Source organism: Amborella trichopoda, chromosome 3 (assembly GCF_054954075.1).
Source record: "Amborella trichopoda isolate Santa Cruz 75 chromosome 3, AtrichopodaSantaCruz75HAP2 v2.0, whole genome shotgun sequence".
Classification (NCBI taxonomy): domain Eukaryota; kingdom Viridiplantae; phylum Streptophyta; class Magnoliopsida; order Amborellales; family Amborellaceae; genus Amborella; species Amborella trichopoda.
The window spans coordinates 39,741,681-39,764,444 of record NC_142338.1 but is presented as its reverse complement, the minus strand read 5'-3'; the positions used below and the strand labels follow the sequence as shown (position 1 = coordinate 39,764,444).

The window sequence follows — 22,764 nt, the reverse complement described above, 5'->3', positions numbered from 1 at the left end:
AATACAAAGAGGTTTAAGTTGTGTGCCACTGGTCCAGCGCAAAAAAGAAGGTGGACCCGGCTTGATCATCTTGTCTTTGACTTCTAGCTCCCTCTTTCGCCAAAAGATCTGCGTAGGCGTTGGACTTCCTCCATATATGCTTCCAGGAGACGTCCATAGCCCTAAAAATGTGATGAATCATGCCATGGTGGAGAGCTTGTTCTACTTGCCCAGGAGATGACATTTTGTGAGTCACCTTCCACTATGAGGTGTGAGCCCCAAGAATGATTGAAGTTTTTCAAGGCTATTAAGAGGGCCAAGGCTTCTGCATCATGGGAGTCCTTAAGGCCCAGGTGCTCAGAAACTGTTAGGATGATATTGCCTTCATGCTCTCTAAAGACCCCCCTTGCCCCTGTTGGGCCAAGATTACCTAGGGAACACCCATCAAAGTTTAACTTGATTCTTCCTTCTGGAGGAGGTTGCTAGTTATTAGGCCTTGTTACCAAATGTGGCTGATGATGGAGGACATTATTCCATTGGGTAAGGAAGAAACTCCCTGGGATACCCGAAAAGGCCTTGTGGTTTGAGGCCCAAAAGGTGACCAGAGAGATTACCTTGTGAAAGAGTGCCGGTGTATGGAGTTTTGAGCCTTGAAAGATTCTTGAATTTCTTTCCAGCCAAACTATCCAACTAGTTGCAGCTATAGTTGCCTTCCACAAGATTTTTCCGGCCTTTGGCCAGCATGAATCAAGATCGTAAGAGCCTTGATCGAAGGGGGGGGGGTGACCCATTTGATGCCAAATAATTGCAAAACACAACCCCAAAGGTCAAAAGAGAAGTCACAGAGGATGAAAAGGTGGAGGTTTGTTTCCTCCTCACATTCACACAAAGCACACCTATTGGGGATGGCGATCCCTCTCTTTGGAGGTGGTCCACTGTGAGAGCTTTTTGAGAAAATGCGAGCCAATTGAAAGTCTGGACTTTAGGTGGTGCAAAGGTGGCCCAAACTCTGGACAGTACCGAGGTGTGAAATCTCGGGAGGGGGGTATTAGAGTTAAGCTTTTATAGAACGAAGCTATCGAGAAGTTACCAGAGGGGGTTAGAGTCCAGACTATAGCATCGCTGCCTTGAGGTAGGATGAAGAGAGAGTGTAGGGTTGTCGAGAGCACCTGGAAGTGGTTGGTTTCCTCTTCTGTTAGGTTCCTTCGAAAAGAAGGGTTCCAAATTCTACGGCCTCCTGCCAATATCATTTCCTCAGCAATAGAAGATTCTTTATTTCGAGCAAGTGAGTACAGGGTAGCGAACACCTCACGCAAGGGGGATGGTCCTAACCATGAATCTGACCATAATTTTGCTCTCGAGCCTTCTCTTGGGTGGAACCTTATGAACCTTTTGAATGGAGTCAAGGCGGTTGAGAATGTCTTTTAGGCTCCTGAGGCGTTATGCAACTGAATCCTATCTGGCATCCAGGCACCCTCAGGGATGCGATACCTATGCGTTAGAACCTGTGCCCAAAGTGCATTAGGCTGGGTGGCTAGGCGCCATCACCATTTCCCTAGAAGAGCCAAGTTGTGTTTTCGAAGGACTCTAATACCTAAACCACCCTGATTTTTACTTCGACAAACGTTATCCCAAGCTACAAGATGATATTTTTTCTTTACAGCCTGCCCCGATCATAAGAAGTTCCTCATGAGTTGGTTCAGATGGTTGGCGACCTGAGCAGGCATATGGAAGAGGGACATGAGGTAAACTGGGGAGTTTGCTATAGTAGCTTTAGTCAGAGTCGTTCTCCTTGTCATTGAAAGGAATCTGCCCTTCCACCCAGTCAGAAATCTATCTACCTTATCTAAGACTTGGGACCATTGCCTCTTCTTGGGTTTCCCAAGCCCCAGAGGTAGACCAAGGTAGGTGGTCGGGAAATCCTCGACTTTACACTCCCAGCTTGAAATGAGTGCTCTAACTTCTGCAATTGTCATAGCAACACCCAACATTCTGGAATTTTCCATACTTACTTTGAACCCAGTTGCTATTTGGAAGGAATTGAGGAACATTTTGAGGGTCTTGACTTCGCTTGGAGAGGCATCCATAAACACCAGGGTGTCATCCGCGTATTGCAAGTGAGACACAGTTGGGCCATGTCTACTGGTTTTGTAGCCAGAAAGGAGGTCTGCCTGATAAATTTGGAAGATAGAGCGTCTGAAAACTTCAGCTTCGATTGCAAACAGGAAGGGGGAGAGAGGGTCTCCTTGACGGAGACCCCTCGAGGAGGGGAAGTATCCTTTTGGGATGAGAGAAATGTGGATTGGAGTAGCAACCTCTCATCCACGTCCTCCATCTCTTCTCGAAGCCCATTCTGGCCATGGACTCATCCAGAAGAAAAATTTAACATTCTGGCCATGGACTTAACATATAAAAAGGAGAAGAAAAATTTAACATTTTTATGTGTCATGATAGCGTGAGTGGCTCTCTTATGCCATCCATTACAGGGTTGTTGGAAACGGTCCTTCTTAGGTAGTAGATTCATTATCTCCATTTCATTATGGAGAACTTGGAAAGCAGTTGAGCTCGGGGGACATTAGGGAGGAAGTTTATTTGAACTTATGGTGGGCCACAACCCATCATAAGACCTCCACATGATCTTTATTGATTTAGAGAAAGTATATGATAGGGTATCTAGAGATTAATTTGGTAGGTGTAGGAAAAGAAAGGAGCCACTAGAGGCTATATTGACATGGTGAGCGATATGTACAAGGGAGTGCTAACTAGTATGTAGACAACTAGTGGAGAGACAAATGAGCTCTCAGTGAGAATGAGCCTACGTCAGGGGCCAACATTGAGCCCATATCTCTTTATTTTGGTTATGGATGAATTAATCAGGCTCTTACAAGATGAGGTACCATATTGTATGTTGTTCATGGATAATATAGTTTTGATCAATGAGACTAGAGGTGGTATTAACGTAAAGTTAGAGTGTTGGAGGGATGCTTTAGAATCTAAGGTTTTAAAATTAGCCAGACTAAGGCAGAATATATAGAATGCAAGTTTAGTGATAATTAGAGTAGAAATGAGGAAGTAGTGAAGATTGATGGTCTAGCAATACCTAAAAGGGATTGTTTTCCATATCTAGGGTTGATAATCTAGGAGAAAGGAGAGATTGAGGAAGATGTCGCACATAGCATTAGAATTGCATGGGCGAAGCGAAGATGTCCATCTAGAGTTATATGTGACCGCCACATACCATTGAGGTTGAAGCATAGTTTCAAAAAGCGCTAGGCGGCCGGCCCCCAGGCGGCCATGGGGGTCTAGGCCGCCCAGAACCTGGGTGGCCGATTTGAAAAAAAAAGAAAAAGAAAAAAAAGACCATAATCTCAGTTAAAAAAAAAAATAGAAGTCGAGAAATTTTTTTTGATAATCCATAAGACCATAATCTATATTTTTCATACAATGCTAAAACAGTAAAACCATACACTGATAGTCTGATACACTGTAGATTGTACACACAAAAGTTAGATAGTAGAACTAGAAACTAAAAAGTAGAAACTAAAAAATATGCAGAAATTCAAAAAATATACAGTCTAGGCACTCAATACAACAGTCAACACTCAACACCAAGAGTCTTCAGTCATCATCATCATCATCAGAAGGAATAAGGTTAGCTTCATCATATGAATTAGAATTGAGGCTATCGTCATCTGAGTCATCTACCTCTTCAATATAACGCTCGTCCTTCTCTGTTTCTTCTGAATCTACCTCTCCTTCCTCTTTTTCTACCTCTTTTTTACTAGTATGTGTAGATGAGGCCCTAAGAGTCTTGGCTGCTCTACCCTTTTCTATCTTTTTGTGCTTTCCTGAACTCAAACATTGTATAATTTCCTCTTTGTTAGCCTCATGAATATTTTTATACGGGGCAACATCCCCCTTAATACCAACAAGGTATTTTTTAAATCGGTAAATGCCCCCATTAGTATTCTTTCCACAATAATTACATTTAATACAATTTTTGTCATTCGGATTCAGGTTATAACCATACTTCCAACCCGGATCACCACTTCTAGAAGAACCTGGAGAAGATATTTCTGTAGATCAAGGCTCATTTTCATTATTTTCTGGTTCTTTTAAATTCAGAAGTTGTCTAATTTCATCCCGAATGGCTTCAGGAACCTTTTTACAAGAAGGAACATTCCCTTTAATACCAGCAAGGTGCTTCTTGTATCGGTTAATACCTCCATTGTTATTTTTTTCACAAAAATTACCCCTTATACAATTTTTATCGTTTGGTTTTGGGTTATAACCATACTTCCAACCCGGATCACTTCTTCTAGAAGCAGCAGAAATAGATCTATTCAAATGAGAAGGATTTTGTTCCTGTTTTTGTTTTACAACACTTATATATTACTTAATCTCCTCTCTGATAGCTTCAAGAACATTTTTACAAGGGGCAATTTGGATTCGGGTTATATCCATATTTCCAACCCGGATCTCCACTTTGACTAGATCTTGAAGATGACATCTCAAAATAAAACAATATAAAAAATAAATTTTTTCACTTACTTTGATTGTTCAAACTCGAAACTCCCACCTTTGAGATGTTTTCTGGTGCTAAAATAATAAAAAACGCCCTCTAATAGGATTATAAAATTTCAAAACTAAATGGGTGATGTTTGGATCTGTTTTTCGTAACTTTGAGAAGCACTTCGATCCAATGAAAGTCAAAATTTAGTTTTTTTGAGGTTTCTTTCTCTCGAAAATGGGTTCTTGTGGGTTCAGGTTTGAAATGAACTTAAAACCCATCCTTCAAACCCTTTATATTTTTTTAAAAAATCAATACAACTTAAAATAAATAAAAAATTCCACCCCTAGGCGGGGCGTAGGTCCTGGACGCACCGCCTAGGCGTTGGGTGGCCCGCTTTTTTGAACACTGGGCTGAAGGGTAAGTTGTATAGGGCAGTTGTAAGACCAGCAATGCTTTATGGGACATTATGTTGGGTAGTCAAGAAACAACATATCCATAGATGAGTGTAGCTGAGATGATGATGTTGAGATGGATGAATGACAAGACAAGAAATAATAGAATTTAGAATAAGCATATATGAGGGAATTTAGGTGTGGTTTCAATAGACGATAAGATGGGGGAAAGAAGACTTAGGTGGGCTGGCCATGTACAACGTAGGCTTAATGTAGCAGCGGCTAGGAGGTGCGATTTGGTTCGAGTGGAAGGCTCTAAAAGGGCAAGGCCCAAAAGGACATGGATAAAAGTACTGAGAAAAAGATAAGGTGACTTTTGGTCTTATTGAGAGTATTGTACTTAATGGAAGAACAAGATGCACATGGCCAACCCCAAATAATTCGGATAAGGCTTTGATGATGATGATGATGATGGGTCAAAACCTTCTATCTGAACTGCCCTTTGTGTAAGTGTTACTAGATTTGTTTGTGGAGTGGGTTTTTGTTGTATACTGGTTGAATGGGCCTTGATTGCAATCAATAGTTGCCTTTAGTTTACTTAGGGTTGGCCTGTGAAAGATTCAGTTCCTCTATTCAGGTACAGTGATCCCATTGAGGTGATTTTGTGCAATATTTTATTCTACGCTTCGTTTGTTTCCTATATTTGACAAGGGTATAAGAGAAGCTGAAGAGGTTTCTATGAAGATCCTGTAGCAAAGTAACATTAAAGGGGACCAATTAGTGAAGCAGTGCGAGCCTAAGGAGATTAACTGTCTAGATATTAGGCAGATCATATTGATGAAAAAGGCATTCGACTTTTTGAGAAATAGCATTGGAAACTTGGTCGAAATCTAGAGTGTGCAAGGTAAAGTAAACTACGGGAAATGTCTTATTGTGGGTTTGGATTTTTACTATTGTTGTTATTGTTATTGCTGCTGCTGTTATTATTATTTATTATTATTATTATGATAATTGCTGCTGCTGCTGTTATTATTATTATTGTTATTATTATTATCATAATAAATAATAATAATAATAATTATTATTATTATTAAGAGAGATGGTCGGTTTTGAGGTGAAGAGGCCAACTGACAAGCATTTTTCTGGAGTATTGGTAGGATTGGCTCCAATTTACCAGCATTGATTTGGGATGATTTTGAGAGGATTCTCTAGTCGTGGGGTGTCCATTCTTTGGGAGGGATCTTAGGGAATGGGACATGATAGAGTTGAGTCATTTTTTGGGTAGTTAAAACTTGTATGATCATGCTCTTTTAGGTTGACATGATGGTAGGGAGTGAGATGCTATTGGTAGTTTCTCATTCTTCAAGAGTTTTAGGGGATTGGATTAGCACATGTTATTACTTTTGTGCAATAAGCAGCAGAATATTACCTGAATCAAGCTTCATGCTTGTTTCTAATCTTCTAAAGGGGATCTTAAAACCAAATATGATGGTAGCTCTTCCAGAAATATTTGAATTTTGAGCGGTTATTGTGTTAAATGCTATTTTAGTTGAAGTGGGGAAGGTTTTACTATTAGGACCAGCAGGCATCCGCAACTTTATTGATGCAGGAGTAGGAGTTCTTTTGTCAAAAGCTCCGGAAGTGTTTGCAAAATATCTTCGTGGCCTCACTGCTAGTATGAGATTACTATGCCTTGCTCTATGTCGTTATGGACTCGATATCTTGCCATATTGTGGAGGATTGTAGATATCATGGAGCAGAGATCATTGGTGTTATCCCACAACCTAGTTTAACCATGTCCCTAAGTCATAATTCAAAGACTAATCCCTTGATAGAGGGGGAGTGGGTAGAGAGTGACTTTTGCTTGATATATTTTGTCACTTGTTTGGTTGTCTTTGTATATATCTGTGTAGTTTGCACCTTTGGTGCAACTTGATGCATCCTTGTATCTTATGTATTGAACATTTGGTGATAATATGTAAATTAGATGTTTGTAATAAGCTAACTGTGTTTCCACGGGGGATCCGTAGGTGATTAGAGATGGACATTCTAGAATGCTGGAGAATGTTTGTGACTTTTTTAGGGCAATGTTTGACTACCTAGGCCAGGCGACTTGGACTCGACCGGGTATCTTAGGATTGGCATGGGCCTCACTCGAGCTTCCCCCCCACCAAACCTAAGTACGGGGATCTTGGTCAAGGGGTGGCGTTCCCCTCTTGGAATCTTGATCCGGCAATCCGGGAGCCGTACCCTGAGCGGTACTCACTTCCTCCCATAAGGGGATCTCGATCCCTACTTATGGGGATCTCGATTCCTAATCTAAAGGGATTTGATCCTTGACTGTAAAGGATCTTGATCCCTATCGATGGGGGATCATCACTCCTCAAAAGATGGGTTGTGTCTTAATATGATCGGTCAATTTTAAGGGCTTGTATACATGTGCTCGTTACCACTGATGTAACGAGTTCATAGTCCATGAGAAATCTTTTAGTAATACTTAGTTGATGAGTTTATACTTTACAATCTATGTACTCATTTCAACTATGTCGCATTGCCCATGAGAAATCCTATAATAATACTATCTAACTATCAACATTAATTTTAATCTACTTCATCAATGTACTTTATTATATAAAATACTAAATATATGTTAATGAGTATACAGTCCATGAACTCATTTCAAATATGTAGCGTAGTCCATGAGAATTCTTATAGTAATAATATCAACATTAATTTAATTCCACTAAATCGATGTACGTTAATATAAGTAATATTAAGTATATGGCTTTTTAATTATTAATATTTCATACATTAATTTTTGGAAATATCTTTATATAGTTCCTACACAATTGGCGATTTCTTTTATTTTATATTATTTAAAAGTGTTTGAAAGTAATGGCATTTTTCATTTATTTATTTATTCTCATAATTTTCATGACTAAATTTTGGTTTATAGCACAAAATATTTTATGGATTTCATAATTACATTAATGTCTCTTAAAAAATTAAGTTAATATCATTTCAAGCCTGCGCCCCGCCCAGCGGCAGAAATGCGGCTTTTTGAGGGTATTTTTGGGTCATTTTTTAAATACTAAAGGGGCAAAATTGTGGATTTTAGGTTCATTTGAAACCTAAAAACCATTAGAGGCTATTTTAGAAAGAGAAAACCCAAAAAATAAAAAATTTCTACTTGGCAGCCGCTTAGGCGCTAGGCGGCCTGGACCCCCCCCCCTCGACTGCCTAGGTGCCGCCTAGCGCTGAAACACTGTTTTAAAAATTTTATGCATCTCACTTCAAAGCTTTCTTAAATCTATTTTTTGATTTTTTTAATTATTAAGATTTCATAGAAATATTTTTTTAAACAAAATGTCTTATCTATGTATTTATATTTTTTACAGTTGATGAATTTTATATTATTCAAATGTATTTTAAAGTAGTGATATGTTTCATGTAATATTTTTTCTCTTAATTTTCATTTCAAAATTCTGGATGATAGTAGAAAATCTTTTATTGGTTTTGTGCTTACCTTTATGTCTTTTGTTTCCTAAAATATTAATGACATATCATGTCAAGCATTTAATGCATCTCACTTCAAATCTTCCTTAAATCTATTTCTTGATTTTTAAATTATTAAGGTTTCATAGATTATATATATTGGTGCGGTTTCTATAAGGTTGCAACCTTAAACAATCCAATTGAGGTGCATCTCCAAATTTTATCCTAACATGTAATTTTGTTGTAAAAAATTAGTAGGATTATCTTAAAATCTATTTTCATATCTAATTAGAAAATTTTAAACTCCAAAAATGTTTATAATCAAGTAGATCTATAAGCATATGAAAATCTTGAAAATGGACGGTCTAGATTATGTGTTGTAAGATGTACTATTTTTGAGACTCAAACGTTTTTTTTTTTTTTTAATATTCATACATCTCTATGTTGAGATGATCAATTAGAGGCTTTTCAACATTAAAACAACCTTTCCGATAGATTTTTTAGGTGCATCTGTGATTCTACATTTTAAGGTTGCAACCTTATATAAACTTTTCCCTATATATATATATATATATATATATATATATATATATATATATATATATATATGGAAGCTACTAAGTAATGCTTATGGGCGAAAATGAATAGTGTTTTCCTCCATAGGCTCGGTGTTGTCCGATTTTTTTAGACGACGTGTATGTTGCGGCTTCATTCAATAAACCGCCACAGGGTGAAACACTGGTCAAAATCGCCTATAAGCGTTTTTAAGAGTTTGCTTATATATATATATATATATATATATATATCTATATATATACATATGGGGTGCTCCCCCTGCGCTCCCATATACATGCAGTTCATATATACAAGATTGTCCCCTGAGTAACGCCCCCAAGCACTCCAAGGGGAAGGAGCTTTTGCCAAATGCCGATTCGGGGCTCCCGCATCTGCACTCACACCCGGACCCGGACCCACTCTTGCTCCCAACAACTATGTGCCAAACCAAACCCCCCCACCCTGCTTAAAAAGGAAAATTTAATAATGGGGGTTACATAAAAGATGATAAAAATAATTCTAATATGTTTTTAATTAATATTTGATTAAATGAATTATAATTGACTTAATGTTAGTTTCTTTTGTGATTTATATTTTTCTATTTTCTTATTGATTTTGAGAAAATTTTATTTGATCAATTTTTTATTTTTACCTTTGAAAAGGTTTTTCTCATACTCTATGTACTTTTCCCAATGTTTATATTTTCTTTATTATATTTTTTGTTATTTCATCTTTCTTGGCTTGAGGCTGACTCAGGAGAGTTGACTCGGATGCTCTGAGTATCTTGGCCAGGTTGATTAGGGCATTCTTTATTGCTTAAGAGATAGTTTGCAGCTGTACCGTGCTTGTTGATGTCAATTCCTTCATGCCAAGTGGCTTTCTCTAATGTAGTGTTATTCCTTTTGGGCTATAGGTACTCCAATCTTATGTATTGCCTCATTGAAACTGGGTGCCTCATTGCAACTGGAGATATGTGATATTTGCCACAGAAATTTGGATTATCTTTTAACATTATTTGTGTTGATTTGAATGCGGTACAATTTGCCTATTCACTCATTTTATCCTAATCCATATGCTTCTTATCCTTTGTCCTATTTGTTATTTTTTTTAGGATTTTGCCCATTACATTACTTTTCAACCTAAATTTTGTTCGTAGAAAAAAAATATTACAGTCAAGCTAATCATTATCTTTTAATGTCTTTAGGTATGATAATCAGTGTTAAAACTTTTTTTTTGAGTTTTTGTGATTTTGTTCTGGTCAACCGTGGGTTTCACTATGGGAACTTGTGTTTGTCTGGTTTTTCTTTTTTTTGTCGTTTAAATTGAATAAACTGGAATTAGTAACAAGACATATTGTTGGTTTTATGGTAGCGTGCATTTTTCTATTCAGACCTTGTCTCATGCGATTCCTGCTGTTGACATAATGATAAAAGTAAACTTTCAAATAATGAGATTACAATCATGCTTACTTTTTCCTCGAGTTGAGAACCCCATTGACTGTGCATGAATTAGGGATTGAGTTCTACTTTTAAAAATTGATTATAGTAAAATTACTTCTTCCTGATCTAACAATCATCATCAAAGCCTTATCCCAATTTCTTATTGATCTAATATTCTCCTTATTTTGTTTATTATTTCAGTGTCAAGGCATCGAACACTAATGAACATCTTTGACAAAGTCCCTCATGTTGATAAGGATGCATTTGTTGCTCCAAGTGCATCGGTGATTGGGGATGTTAAAGTGGGGCATGGTTCATCCATTTGGTATGGCTGTGTTTTGAGAGGTATGTGCGTAATTTTGATTCCTTACAACAGTGTACCAAATGATAATCTGCCTATCAGAGTTTGTGGGATGGTTGAAAATTACCTTTTCTATATGATGAAATTATGAGATTTATTTGGTTTTGTGCTCGCCTCCTTGGATATGTGGTAGGAGCTAGTTGCCACAATTTCATTGATAAGCATCTTCTGTCCTCCTTGCATTGTGCTGTAACATTGATTGACCATCTATTTCTCAAAAAAAAACATTGATTGACCATCTTCCTGATTTGGACCAAGTTGATATCCAAAAAGTTCATGCACTTCTAATAGTGACTTTTTGATTAATTTTGCACATGGCATGGTGTAGTAGGCAATTCACTAATGCCACCTTCATGTCAGAGAACATATACAGATAGTTGATTCAATTGGTACTATTGGAACTTTATTCCTTCACACGCCAAAATGTAATGTCTATAAGGGGGCTTTGCTGCACAAACATAAATTTTTTTCTAGGTTGGCCAGCTTCCCATTTAGTACGGTGGAGCATAACATTAGTTCCTCCTAGAAGATGGTGGAATCCTTACAAGTTGGTCTAAGATTGGTTGCTGACTTTCTATAGAGCTGGTCAAGTAAGAGTGATGTGTTCAGGCAGATTCCTGCTTTCCCTTACTCTGATGGGAAAACTTACTATACTTCCCTACCCGTATATAGTTTTCCTACATCCCCCATCTCCCAGCCGTCCGATTTGGATGGATGGTTGGGATGGCTTTAGCCATAATGTCACAAGTGAGCCATTGACTGTTTGATCTATAGATCTGACATCTCAGAGTATTTTATTTGTCAATTTTTTTACAAATCATATGAAGATGAAACTGGGTACGTGTCATCATCTCCATGTGGTCCACCTAAAAATAAAAAATAAAAAATATTTTTGAAAAACTAAAATGACTAAAATGTCCCTTAAACTCTTAGGGGTATTTTGGCCATTTTATTTTATCAGGAATATTTTTTTTATATTTTTTGTAAGTGCGAGTTTAAGAGAGGAGTGAATGCCTCAAATTTGGTGTTAAAATGTTTTGTGGAAAAAAATTAAGAATAAAATGGTGTACAGGCGTGACATTTTGATTGGGAACATCTCAGTCGTCCATTGGACTGGATGGCTGGGAGATGGTGGATGCAATATATATGAGTGGGGAACTACGGTAAGTTTCCCCTACTTTGATTAGGTGCTATATAGGAAAGGAATATGTCTGTGAAGATTATGGGATATCTTAGGTGGGTTAGAGTGGTTCCAATCCTTTGTAGGTATCGTACATCCATTTAGATGTCCTATTGACTTGCTAGTTTGTTAGGGTCATGTTTAGGGCCTGGTTCCCAGTCAGTAATTTGTATTTGTTGTTTGTAACAGAAATGCTGGCATCTCCCAACACAAGTGGTGGTCCCGCTCTGGAATCTTGCTGTGGTGCTCTAGAAAAGGGATCTCGGTTTGAAATTTTGGAATCTTGGTCCCCACTGTTAGGGGTCCTGATTCCTATTGTTAAAGATATCGTTCACATCCTTAAAGACCAAGATTACTACCAAATTGATATTTTCTTGATTTATTACCTGGCTAGCAATACAACCACACTAGCTTCACAAATGAATGTGCGACAGATGTTTGAATGCTCACTGGGGTTAGCTGGAGAACTGCTAGACAAACATTATAGAATAACACCCTTCGATGAGAGATATGACCAAGAGGCTTCAAATGCTCGAGAGTTCTTCTATTCAAGCCTTTTCTTTCTTCTTGTTGCTGAATATCACGTTCATATAGATCCCTACTTTAAAGAGTATTTATAGTCCTAGATATACCTGCTCTTTAAGATTTGGGGCAAGATCCCCAAAGGTTAGGATCAAGATCCCAAAATGTCAGGATCAAGATCCCTACAAGGTTGGGATCTCGATCCCTAACATTTGGGGATATGGACCCCTTGCATATGGATTGTACAGATGGAGCTGCCAATCATACGGATCGTTTGGCATTTCACGATCCCCTGCTCCTGATCACGACCCCACTCCCAGTTCCACACCTGATCCCAAAACTATTGTGTGTGATCTTTTTTTGCACTTCTATAATTGATTCTAAAAAAGAAATTCTGAGCTAGTGGATGGTGTGAAGAACTAGAGGAAGATACGCAGGAGGTTCGTTTTTTTTTTTTTTTTTCAATACAAACACTTTCCATTTTGATTTTTTTTCTCACCTTTGTCCAATCGCTTTTCATGTGAGTTGGAAATTGAGTTGAATGTAAAATAAGAAACCATGAGAAGAAACCATGCAAAATTGAGTATTAAGAAACCATGAGAAGTAGAAAAAAGTGGGAAAAATGTGATTTGTTTATTAATGAAGTCGCAATGCTTCCACTTGAATTTCTTTATTTAGTTGCTGTGTTTGATCTGCGTACATTATAAAATTGATTTAGGTGATGCAAAGAGGACTCTAGGGACTGCTTTGGTGTTGTCATTGCAGAGAAGTTCTAAAGTAGCTTCCTTTATTTAGGGTTTGATTCCAGAGTAAAAGTATAATTTGGCAAATTGAAGGGCATCTCATTCTAAATTGGGGGTCATTAAATTTGGGAATAAAAATGATATAGGTTGGGCAATTTGACTTGCATGCTTAGTGCATGTTGGGTTGGTTTCTCTAATTTGCTTTTTTTATTTTCATGAATGGTATTATTATGTATTATAGCATGGAAAGCGAGCAACCTTAGAACTTGCTGATTTGGAAGTCCATGTCCTTATGGCATCTCATGGTCCAATTCTGCTTGTAAAATATGGCTAAATGATCTACATCAATTGATTGCTTACTTTCATGGTGGATATGCTGTTTAGGAGTCAACTTTCTTAAATTAATCCTCTTTGAATAACTCTTGCTTCAAGCCAAAACCAAATAGCATACATTTAAGGCACACGTAAGAAAGATAAATTGGCACATTACGAACATAGAGTTGTAAGGATGTCCTCTATCAACCCCAAACCTGGCCCATGCATATCAACATGAGCATCTGTCCTAAGAGGCTGAAATAAATATCTGAGGTGCCAGAAATTTCCAAGATCTCCATTCCATGGATAAGGGGCATACTTGCGACAAGTTCATGTTCAAAGCATATGTAGAGCCTCAGACAAGGGAGCTACAATGATCTTAAGGAGCCTTTGCTGCATGTTAGGCATTGTTGCTTTATTGCCAAATCCCTGATTGCTCTAGAAACCATATCAAATCCATCCATGACAAAGCTCCTCTACCTTGGTGGTCCTAGGTTCTTGGAAAAGCTATTTTTTAAATTTTGATTCAATTAGCACTCTCAGACTGTATCTTATCCCTCTCTAGCCGCCTGTAAACCCCTTTTTTTACCATAATTCCAATCTCTGAGCAGAATTTTCCCAATGTCTTCAACCTCTTCACTAGAATGTAATGGTTAATTGTGATACTCTTTCTTTCCATGGCTCTCCCCTTCCCTATAGTTTGAAATTTCTGTTTGCATCCCCAAATCTCCCAAAAATTTCCAATGGACCATATATCTAATAGAATTTGACACTATATGCAAACGAATCTTCAATTTTTGATGAAATGACCTTCTTTGATTGCTCTAGAGCATAGTTGCGGGGATCTTGGTCAAGGGATGGCAATCCCGTCTTGGAATCTCGATCTGGCGATCCTGGAGCTAGAGCTCGAGCAGTTCTCGCTTTCTCCCATCAAGGGATCTGGATCCCTACCTATTGGGAACTTGGTTCGTAAGTTAAAGGGATCTTGATCCTGACTGCAAAGGATCTTGATCCACTCCTCCAAATTGTCTACCTAATTAATGATTTTATTATTTTATATTATTTTAGTGTATTATAATGATGCAATTATTTCCTATATTTGCTTTTTTCTCTTCATTTTCATTTGAAATGTATAATCTATAATAAAAAATCTTTTCTTGGATTTCGTAATGCCATTGTGTCATTTCATGCATCTATTATATCTCACTTCAAATATTCCCTAAAATATTTTCATTCATTTTTAATTATTAATATTTTTGTACATAATGTTTTTTTTACACAAAATGTCTTTTCTACCTTTCAAAAGTGACTATTCAATTGATGATTTTTTTTATATTTTATTATTTGAAAGTGTATGAATAATAATATTTTTCATTGATTTATATATTCTCTTAATTTTCATTTAAAGTAGAAAATATTTTCTTGGATTTCGTAATACCCCTTTATGTCTTTCATTTCTTAAATAATCAATTTAATGTCATTTCATGCATTTACTTCAAACCTTCCCTATAATCTTTTTCTTGATGTTTAGTTATTTTGATTTTCGTACGTTATATATTTTTTTTACACAATGTCTTATCTACCCTTCAAAAGTGTCTAATCAATTAACGAGCTTTTTATTTTATTTTATTTTATTTTATTTGAAAGTGTATGGAAAAAATGACATTTTTCATTATTTATTATTTAAGAATTTTGTTTATAGTATAAAATTGTTTGTTGGATTTCATAATGCTTCTTATGTCTTTCAATTTTTAAATAATCAATTTAATATCATTTCATGCATTTATTGGATCTCACTTCAAATCTTCCTAAAATATTTTCCTTATTTTTTATTATTAAGATTTTCTTACACTATATTCTAACACAAAATGCCTCTTTAATTTCATATATATTCTTCTATTTGTAATAGAAAATCTTGTTATGGATTTCATGATTTTCTTATGTCTATCATTTCCTTGTCTATAGACACTAAGTGTACTCTTTCTGTGTGGTCTATAGACTAAGTGTACCCTTTTCTGGATTTCATAATTTTTTATGGGACTTTCTAGCAATAAAATTCTTATTAGTATGTGTTCAGCATATTGACAATGCTAAAAGATTGATTGGTTATTCTTCTATTCTTAAAATATCAATTCTGAGAAAATTGATAGCACATATTTACAAGTATATGCAAACACATACATTTATGATTTACCATTCAGGTAATTGCAATAATATATATTGTATCAATTGAGGATACGATATATCTATATGTATATATATATATGTATATATATATATATATATGTATATATATATATGTATATGTATATATATATATGCATATATATATATATATATATATGCATATATATATATACATATACATATATATATATACATATATATATATATATGTATAGATATATATATATATATATATATATATATATATATATATATATATATATATATATACATATATATATATATATATATATATATATAGAGAGAGAGAGAGAGAGAGAGAGAGAGAGAGCGAGAAATTGGAATAATATATAAGAAAAAATACAATCATATATATATATATATATATATATGTGTGTGTGTGTGTGTGTGTGTTTATGTATTTGTATACATATATAAACACACACATATTCATATACAAATATATATGGGGTGTTCCCCCTGCGCTTCCATATACTTGTAGTGCATATATAGGAGATTGCTCTCAGGTAGCTCTGTGAATTGCGCTTCCAAGTGCTCCAAGGGTAGGGAGCTTAAGCCAGTGATCGATCCCAGGTTCCTGCACTCGCACCTGCTCTTGCTCCCAACAACTATGCTCTAGAGGACCCACGAGATGATTAGGAGATTGATAAAGAACATCCTAAGTCAATAAAGAACATCCTAAGGCAAACTGCAAACTCCTCTGCCTTTCTGCGCATCTCCTAATAATTAAGGAAAGTGAAAGCTTCTGGTCGAGGACCCCCAGATGTTGTCGCCTTCTAATGGAGCCACTGGCAGAAAAATCCCCCTGCAACTCCTAGTTACAAAAAACAAAAGATCCACATCATTCTTTGACAAAAATTGCCTTGGCAGCCCCACCATAGTCGATAACTTGGCAGCCTCATTATCTAAGGGGACACTGCGGTACCTTAACCCCCTTTCCAGTAAAACAATCTAATACATGTGCCTCATGTCTGTTGCTACCTTGTACAACTCAGGAAATGTAAGACTTGCTCTTCTCCACAATAAAGCCCCCATATAAATCATCTAATCTACTCCTCTCCCTCTGGGAAAGCAAACCCCTTCTGAAGCTTTAACCCCTGCCAATTATGGAAGAAAGGAAAATAATAGGCTTCTCCTAAGCTCCTGCTGCAGCCTGCCCTTAGTCTGATAGGAACAAAGATAATGATCTTGGGTGGTTCCGGCTCCCTTATGGGGGGGTCACAATCCTAATCCCTAAGGGATTGGTCAGTATAATATGAACTTATGTATATCTTTTATAAACAACCAAGTCTTAAATGCATATCAGTCAAGAAGAGAATTATTTTGTTGCAAAATCATGTCTATATATTTTTCAAAGGACAAGAGATGCTTTAATCCCTTTATATATGATTATATGTTTAAATGCATGTCAATTAAAAAAAAGAAACAAAGAAAGAAATACTAATGAAATCCCTTTATATATGATTTTATGTTTTAAAGGGATAGGGTGCTTAACTCTTGATTATTATTTTTTTTAAAAAAGATAGTGCTAAATGCATTGGTTTGATAATTGCATTAAAGAAGGCATGGTAGGTCCAAGTTTAGCATCGTAAGACGAAAATTTATCTCTCTTATCACTCTCCATATTTTTCCTATTTTTTAGTTTGAGTCTTGTTCTTAATTTATAATGAAGCGGTATAGAAACAGGAGGGCAAAACTTATGATGACTGAAACTTATTAATTTCTTTTACTAATTTACATTATATTAATCAAATAAATAGTTTTCGTATATTAATATGCAAGACTTTATATTATAAGACGACTAAATAATTATGAGTTTTAAAATTCACTTGAAAAAATATAATTGTCAGTGAAATATTTGTAAGTTAAATAAATATATTTCTAATATGTTTATTGTATATATAAATGTAATTTAAAAAATTGTGTATTTGAGAAATTCCATACTTTTTTTGTCTTTAGTAAGAGCCCTTCTATGACCCTTCCAAATTAGCGAGCTTGTTGCTACTGACAATCCCTCGCTTCTGCGCCCCTTCCTGCTCCTGCTTCTAGCAACTATGTGTCTTACCCTCCTCCCTATTCTGCTATCCACCTCTTTCATCTCTCATGCTTTCTTTCTAGACATGTATATCCTTCCCTTCTTGTAAAAGGCAGGCTTGTTTTTAAGCAGAAGACTACACTACAATTTTATACAAAACAGCATATTGCTGGCTGTTATTTACTCCATTAATACAATGGTCAACATTTCTTTAAAAGAAAAAAACTTTGCTATAGAAGCCTTTTTTTCTTTTTAAATCAGGAGCAACATTTCATTTATGTCAAGGAATTGCATAATTCTAAATATCTAATATGATTTACTAATAGCATGGTTTATATCTTGATTCGGAATTGCGAGTTAGTGGCTTGGAGAATTTACCCTTCTACAGGATTGGGTTTCATATTTACTTCTATGCTTCTGTTTATTTTCATTTTCTTCAGTTAATTTATTAAGAATACATATAGGTGTCTCTTTCTACTTAGTTCCAGAGTTTGATATGCTGCACCCATGCTATTTACAGTTTTTTAACTTTTAATGTCTAATCTTGAATGTGTTTGCGGGCTCAGGGGATGTGAACAGCATTAGTGTTGGTACCGGGACGAACATACAGGACAATTCCCTTGTGCATGTGGCAAAATCTAATCTAAGTGGGAAGGTCCTTCCAACCATAATTGGGGACAATGTTACAGTTGGTATGTTGCATTATGCTTCACGGAAATAGCTTCTGGCTTGAAAGAAATATGCTTCTGTTGATCTCTGTTTGTGAATTGGTTGAAGCTCTAAACATTTGCATGACTTATATGAAACTATGGCATGACTTGTATTTCTGCTTCTCTTGAAGTTTTTTTTTTATGGTTCTTAGCTTTTAGAAGGTTGAATAACCCTCTCCAATCTGGCTATAAAAGGTTAATAGGGGTTTAATGATATGAAGAACCACTCCTTTCAAGTGGATCTTAACATTTTATAATTCAATCTTTATAGGATTCCATGTGCTTCCTAAATTTCATGGAGAATGTCAATCATTGCATTTAATATTTTCTTGTATACTTGAACCCTGACCAACAAGAAGGATGTAAATGGGCCGGGTCCAGGTTGGGTAATTCCACCTAAGATCTAGACTCTTGGTTAGGACCTGGGTCCAGTGGCAGTTGGACCCAGACCTGACTCACCAGTTCCAGGTGATGGGTCTAAACCTAGACCTAGACCTGATCCCCCAGTTCCAGGCTATGGGTCCAAACCCAGAGATAGATATGGTCAAGTTGATCCTGCAGGGCACTGGGTTGACTGAAGCCTTTTTTCTACACACTCAGAAGTGAACCCGACCCAATCAGGTCCGTACTTGCTAGACCTGGAACCGACATGTTGGGTCAGTTTAGGATCCCAAACCAGGTTGACACCCTTATGGGCCTACAAATAGGCTGATCCCATTGTTCTGTCTCCAGCTGGCCTATTTGCTATTTAGTCCTGTTTTGGCTGGACTGGGAACAATTAAAGACCAACTGGTTCCATGTCAACAGGATTAAGTATAGAGTCTAGACTAAACTGGCTGGTCATATCTAGTTGATTTTTCTCCTAATGTTCGAAACTTTGTCTTTTTTTCTTTTCTTTCTTTCTTTCTTTTTCTTTTTAACCATCAAACTATCAAGTTTGCTACTGATAAAAAAAGGTCCAAGTGTCTAACAAAAAAGAAAAGGAAAAACAGAAATGATTGCACTAGGTCAAGGGTAAAACCTTAGTCATGGCTAGAGAGGATTATATATAGCAAATAAAGATTGCCAATGCCATGGCAGCAACCGTACCTCCCTTCCCCAACCCAAACCTCTTACAAATGAAACCGTCACCAACCACAAACATTCTGTCAGAAAACAATTTTGGAGGCTTGCAACAAGCCAGAATTTGTTAGGAAACAAAAATCAGATCCGAAACCGGTGAAGACCATCAAACCCAAGGCGACAAACATTTCATCAAAACAGGAGAGAGAAAAGAACAATCAATAGATAAAAAAATAGGAGAGAGAAAACAGCATTTAACAGGGTTCACAAGTGCATTACATTCGAACAAAAAAAGTCAATGAAGCGACATCCACATTACCACAGAAGTATTTCCCACAGCCAGCGTTTTCAAATTTCAAAAAGTTTGGAATCTTTCGCCTGTCGCATCAACCTAATCCGTCACTGTCCATTGATAGCTACCACCTTTCTAACAGTTTAAAAAGCCCCGAAGCTTTGCTTCTCCATCAAGTGCTCTCATTGAAACTAACACCATTGACAATGTACTTGGTCGTCATCCTTCGACTTTGCCTACTTCCATCGGCTACAATCCAACCCAGCTGGCACCACACTTATTAGCACGTCCACACCTCTATCCACATGCGACCCAAAACCTTATTTCAAAACATGAATAACTCAAAATCCAAAGCCATATATCAAACACTAATAACACTCATGCAGCCCTACTCACAGAACACTATGTCCAACCCTCCGACACAAACACCCAAAACCATATTTGAAAACACTAAAACACACAGACAAACATCCATTCCCCAGACCCTAACAACTCAAAATACAAAACCAACCTCTTCAAGAAACAATATTCGGCCTCTTCTGCAACCAAATCAGTTTGCCCTCGCCTTCGAAAACCACAACCAAAGAATCCTGAAAGCCTTAAATCATACCCAAATGTGATCCCAAATTACTCCATCAATCCCCTAGTGCACCTCCACTCGGAAAGACAAATAAATCATTTATATAACTGAAGAACAAAGAATACCAATATCTGGACCTTTGTGTCTATTCAACAAGGGCATCCAAAGACCATCTTCAACTGCTTCAATCCAATCTATTTATGACATCTTCTCCCATCATCCCCATAACGTCCATTTGCTCCCACCCCCTGAACCAGAGGCCTCAAGGTAAGCCATTTGAATTCAACACCAACGCTCTTGCCTATTCACAATTAAGAATGGTCTTTCTGGGCCAAAAAAGGCTTTAGTTGACCCCTGTATCCTTTCCCATAGGCTTGGGAAGTCGTCAATGTTCCAAAAAACGTTGGGCAGCGCCTAGGTGGCCAGAGGGTTTAGGCTGCTCAGCGCCTAGGTGGGTGCTCATTAGAATAAAAATTTGTTTTAAGGTCAATTATTGTGTAAAAAATTAAAAAATACATATTGATACATATTTTGGTCCATAATTCCATGAATATCAAATTGAGACATATTAAAAAATACTTATTGAGACATAGTTTAGTCCACAATCCAAGATAGCAACTTAGCAAGACATCGATTCATCATCAAGAAAATAAAAGACAATAAGAAATAACACATAAGAGTTAGGGGGCACATCAAATGTCTATAGTCCACAAGTCTTCTTACACTCCTCCATGCTCCATAAGTCCATATCTATAGTCTACACAGTTAAAACTTAAAAGTTTATAAACCACAATACACAACCAAGAGGAGAAAAAGAAAAATGAAAGAAATATAGACTTGAATACTCAAGAGAGTCTTCAATAATCACTCATCATAAAAAAAAGCAGGGTTGCTGCAGCTGCATCATATGCATCGAAGTTGAGGCCATCATCATCGGAATCATCTCCCTTCTCAACATTATAGTCGTGCTCTTCTCTCTTCTGAATCTGCCTTTGCTTCTTCCTCCACCCTCATCCTTTAGAAAGAAGATCTAGTGGCCCTAGGAAGGTCAGTTGTTGTCCCTGAGGCCTCCATGAACATATGCCATGTCAATACTTCATGCCTCTCGACCTCATCTTCATCAACTTACCACTTCATAGCATTATCCATATTTTTTGATCTGAGGGGGTCTCTCTTATCTCTCTTAGCAAACTTCTCCTTCAAGTATTGATTATACTCGACATAGACTAGGTCATTGAGCCTCTTTGATTCAACCTCGTTTTTTTCTTTGTATGAACCTAATAAAATCAAATGAAACTAATTAATTAGCACATCAACGCATATAAATTACGAACCCATAACATTTTTCCCATCAAATAGACAATCAAAGACGTGCATCACTGCATCATCAAAACTCCCAAATCACCAAATGCATATCCTTGTATGAAATATCCAGGGCATGGGCGGCCCGCAAGAAGCTGTCCACCTTAAATTTTATCCGAACCACAAAATCACAGCCATCTGTCCACCTTAAATTTTATCCGTTGTCCAGGGCATGGGGATGACAAAGAATACTATATTTCTGTCTTGGCCATCATCAAAACAGAAATGGAGGCCCAAACTCTGATGAACATCAGATCACTGTGGGGTAGGAGGCTGGCAGCTTGGAAAACAATGCTAGATTTGGATAATATTCAATACTCAAGCGACTGCCATGGCGTCTTGGCAGCAATTTTAATGAGGACAGATGGTCATTTGAGAAAAATAGGTGGGTTCACATAGCAAAGAGCATGAAGAGTTTCTCTGAATTCGTACTTAGACACAACTCATAGATATTCCATTCAACAAGGCATATCCCTTGGTTAAACCACAGGGAAAATCCCACCCTTACCAAACTAGAGTGCATCCCGGTCAATCCAGAATGGGATGCCTTTTACCTTGGACTACACACAAAATCTATACCAAATCAGTACCAGATCACTGCCCTACCTTCCTCAAACATCACTTCCTCAACAACACCCCTTCCTCCCATGGTCCTCATCCTTGCCAATTCTAAATGATGTGGTACAAAGATAAAGAACTTGAAAAACTGATCCGTGACTGGTGGACTTCCTTTGCATGGAGGTTGAGCTGGCTTCAGACTGTATAAGAAAGATGCAACTCCTCAAGTGAGCTCAAAATTTGACATCAAGAACATTTCAGCAACCTTTAGCAGAACAGAGAGTATACTATAGTAGAGTTTGACAAGCTCGATGCTCTCGAAAACAGAGACTCCTGGTTGATGAGGAATGTATTACAAGGACAACAGTTAATGTAAACTTTAAAAAATGCTCAAACAATAGGAGGCATTTTGGTAGCAAAGCTCATGTATAAAACGGGTGAAGTTAGGAGATAGGAATACAGG

The 22,764-nt window shown here is 36.9% G+C and overlaps 1 protein-coding gene across 2 annotated transcripts in view; it reads left to right on the top strand.

Moving 5' to 3' along the window:
- LOC18422537 (gamma carbonic anhydrase 1) overlaps nt 1–22,764 on the top strand; it is a 39,743-nt gene that overhangs the window by 1,634 nt on the left and 15,345 nt on the right. For both annotated transcript variants that reach the window (XM_006878470.4, XM_088860544.1), the window contains exons 2-3: nt 10,575–10,718; nt 18,304–18,429. In XM_006878470.4, the coding sequence (XP_006878532.1) occupies nt 10,575–10,718; nt 18,304–18,429 (270 nt within the window). The remainder of the gene's footprint in view (nt 1–10,574; nt 10,719–18,303; nt 18,430–22,764) is intronic.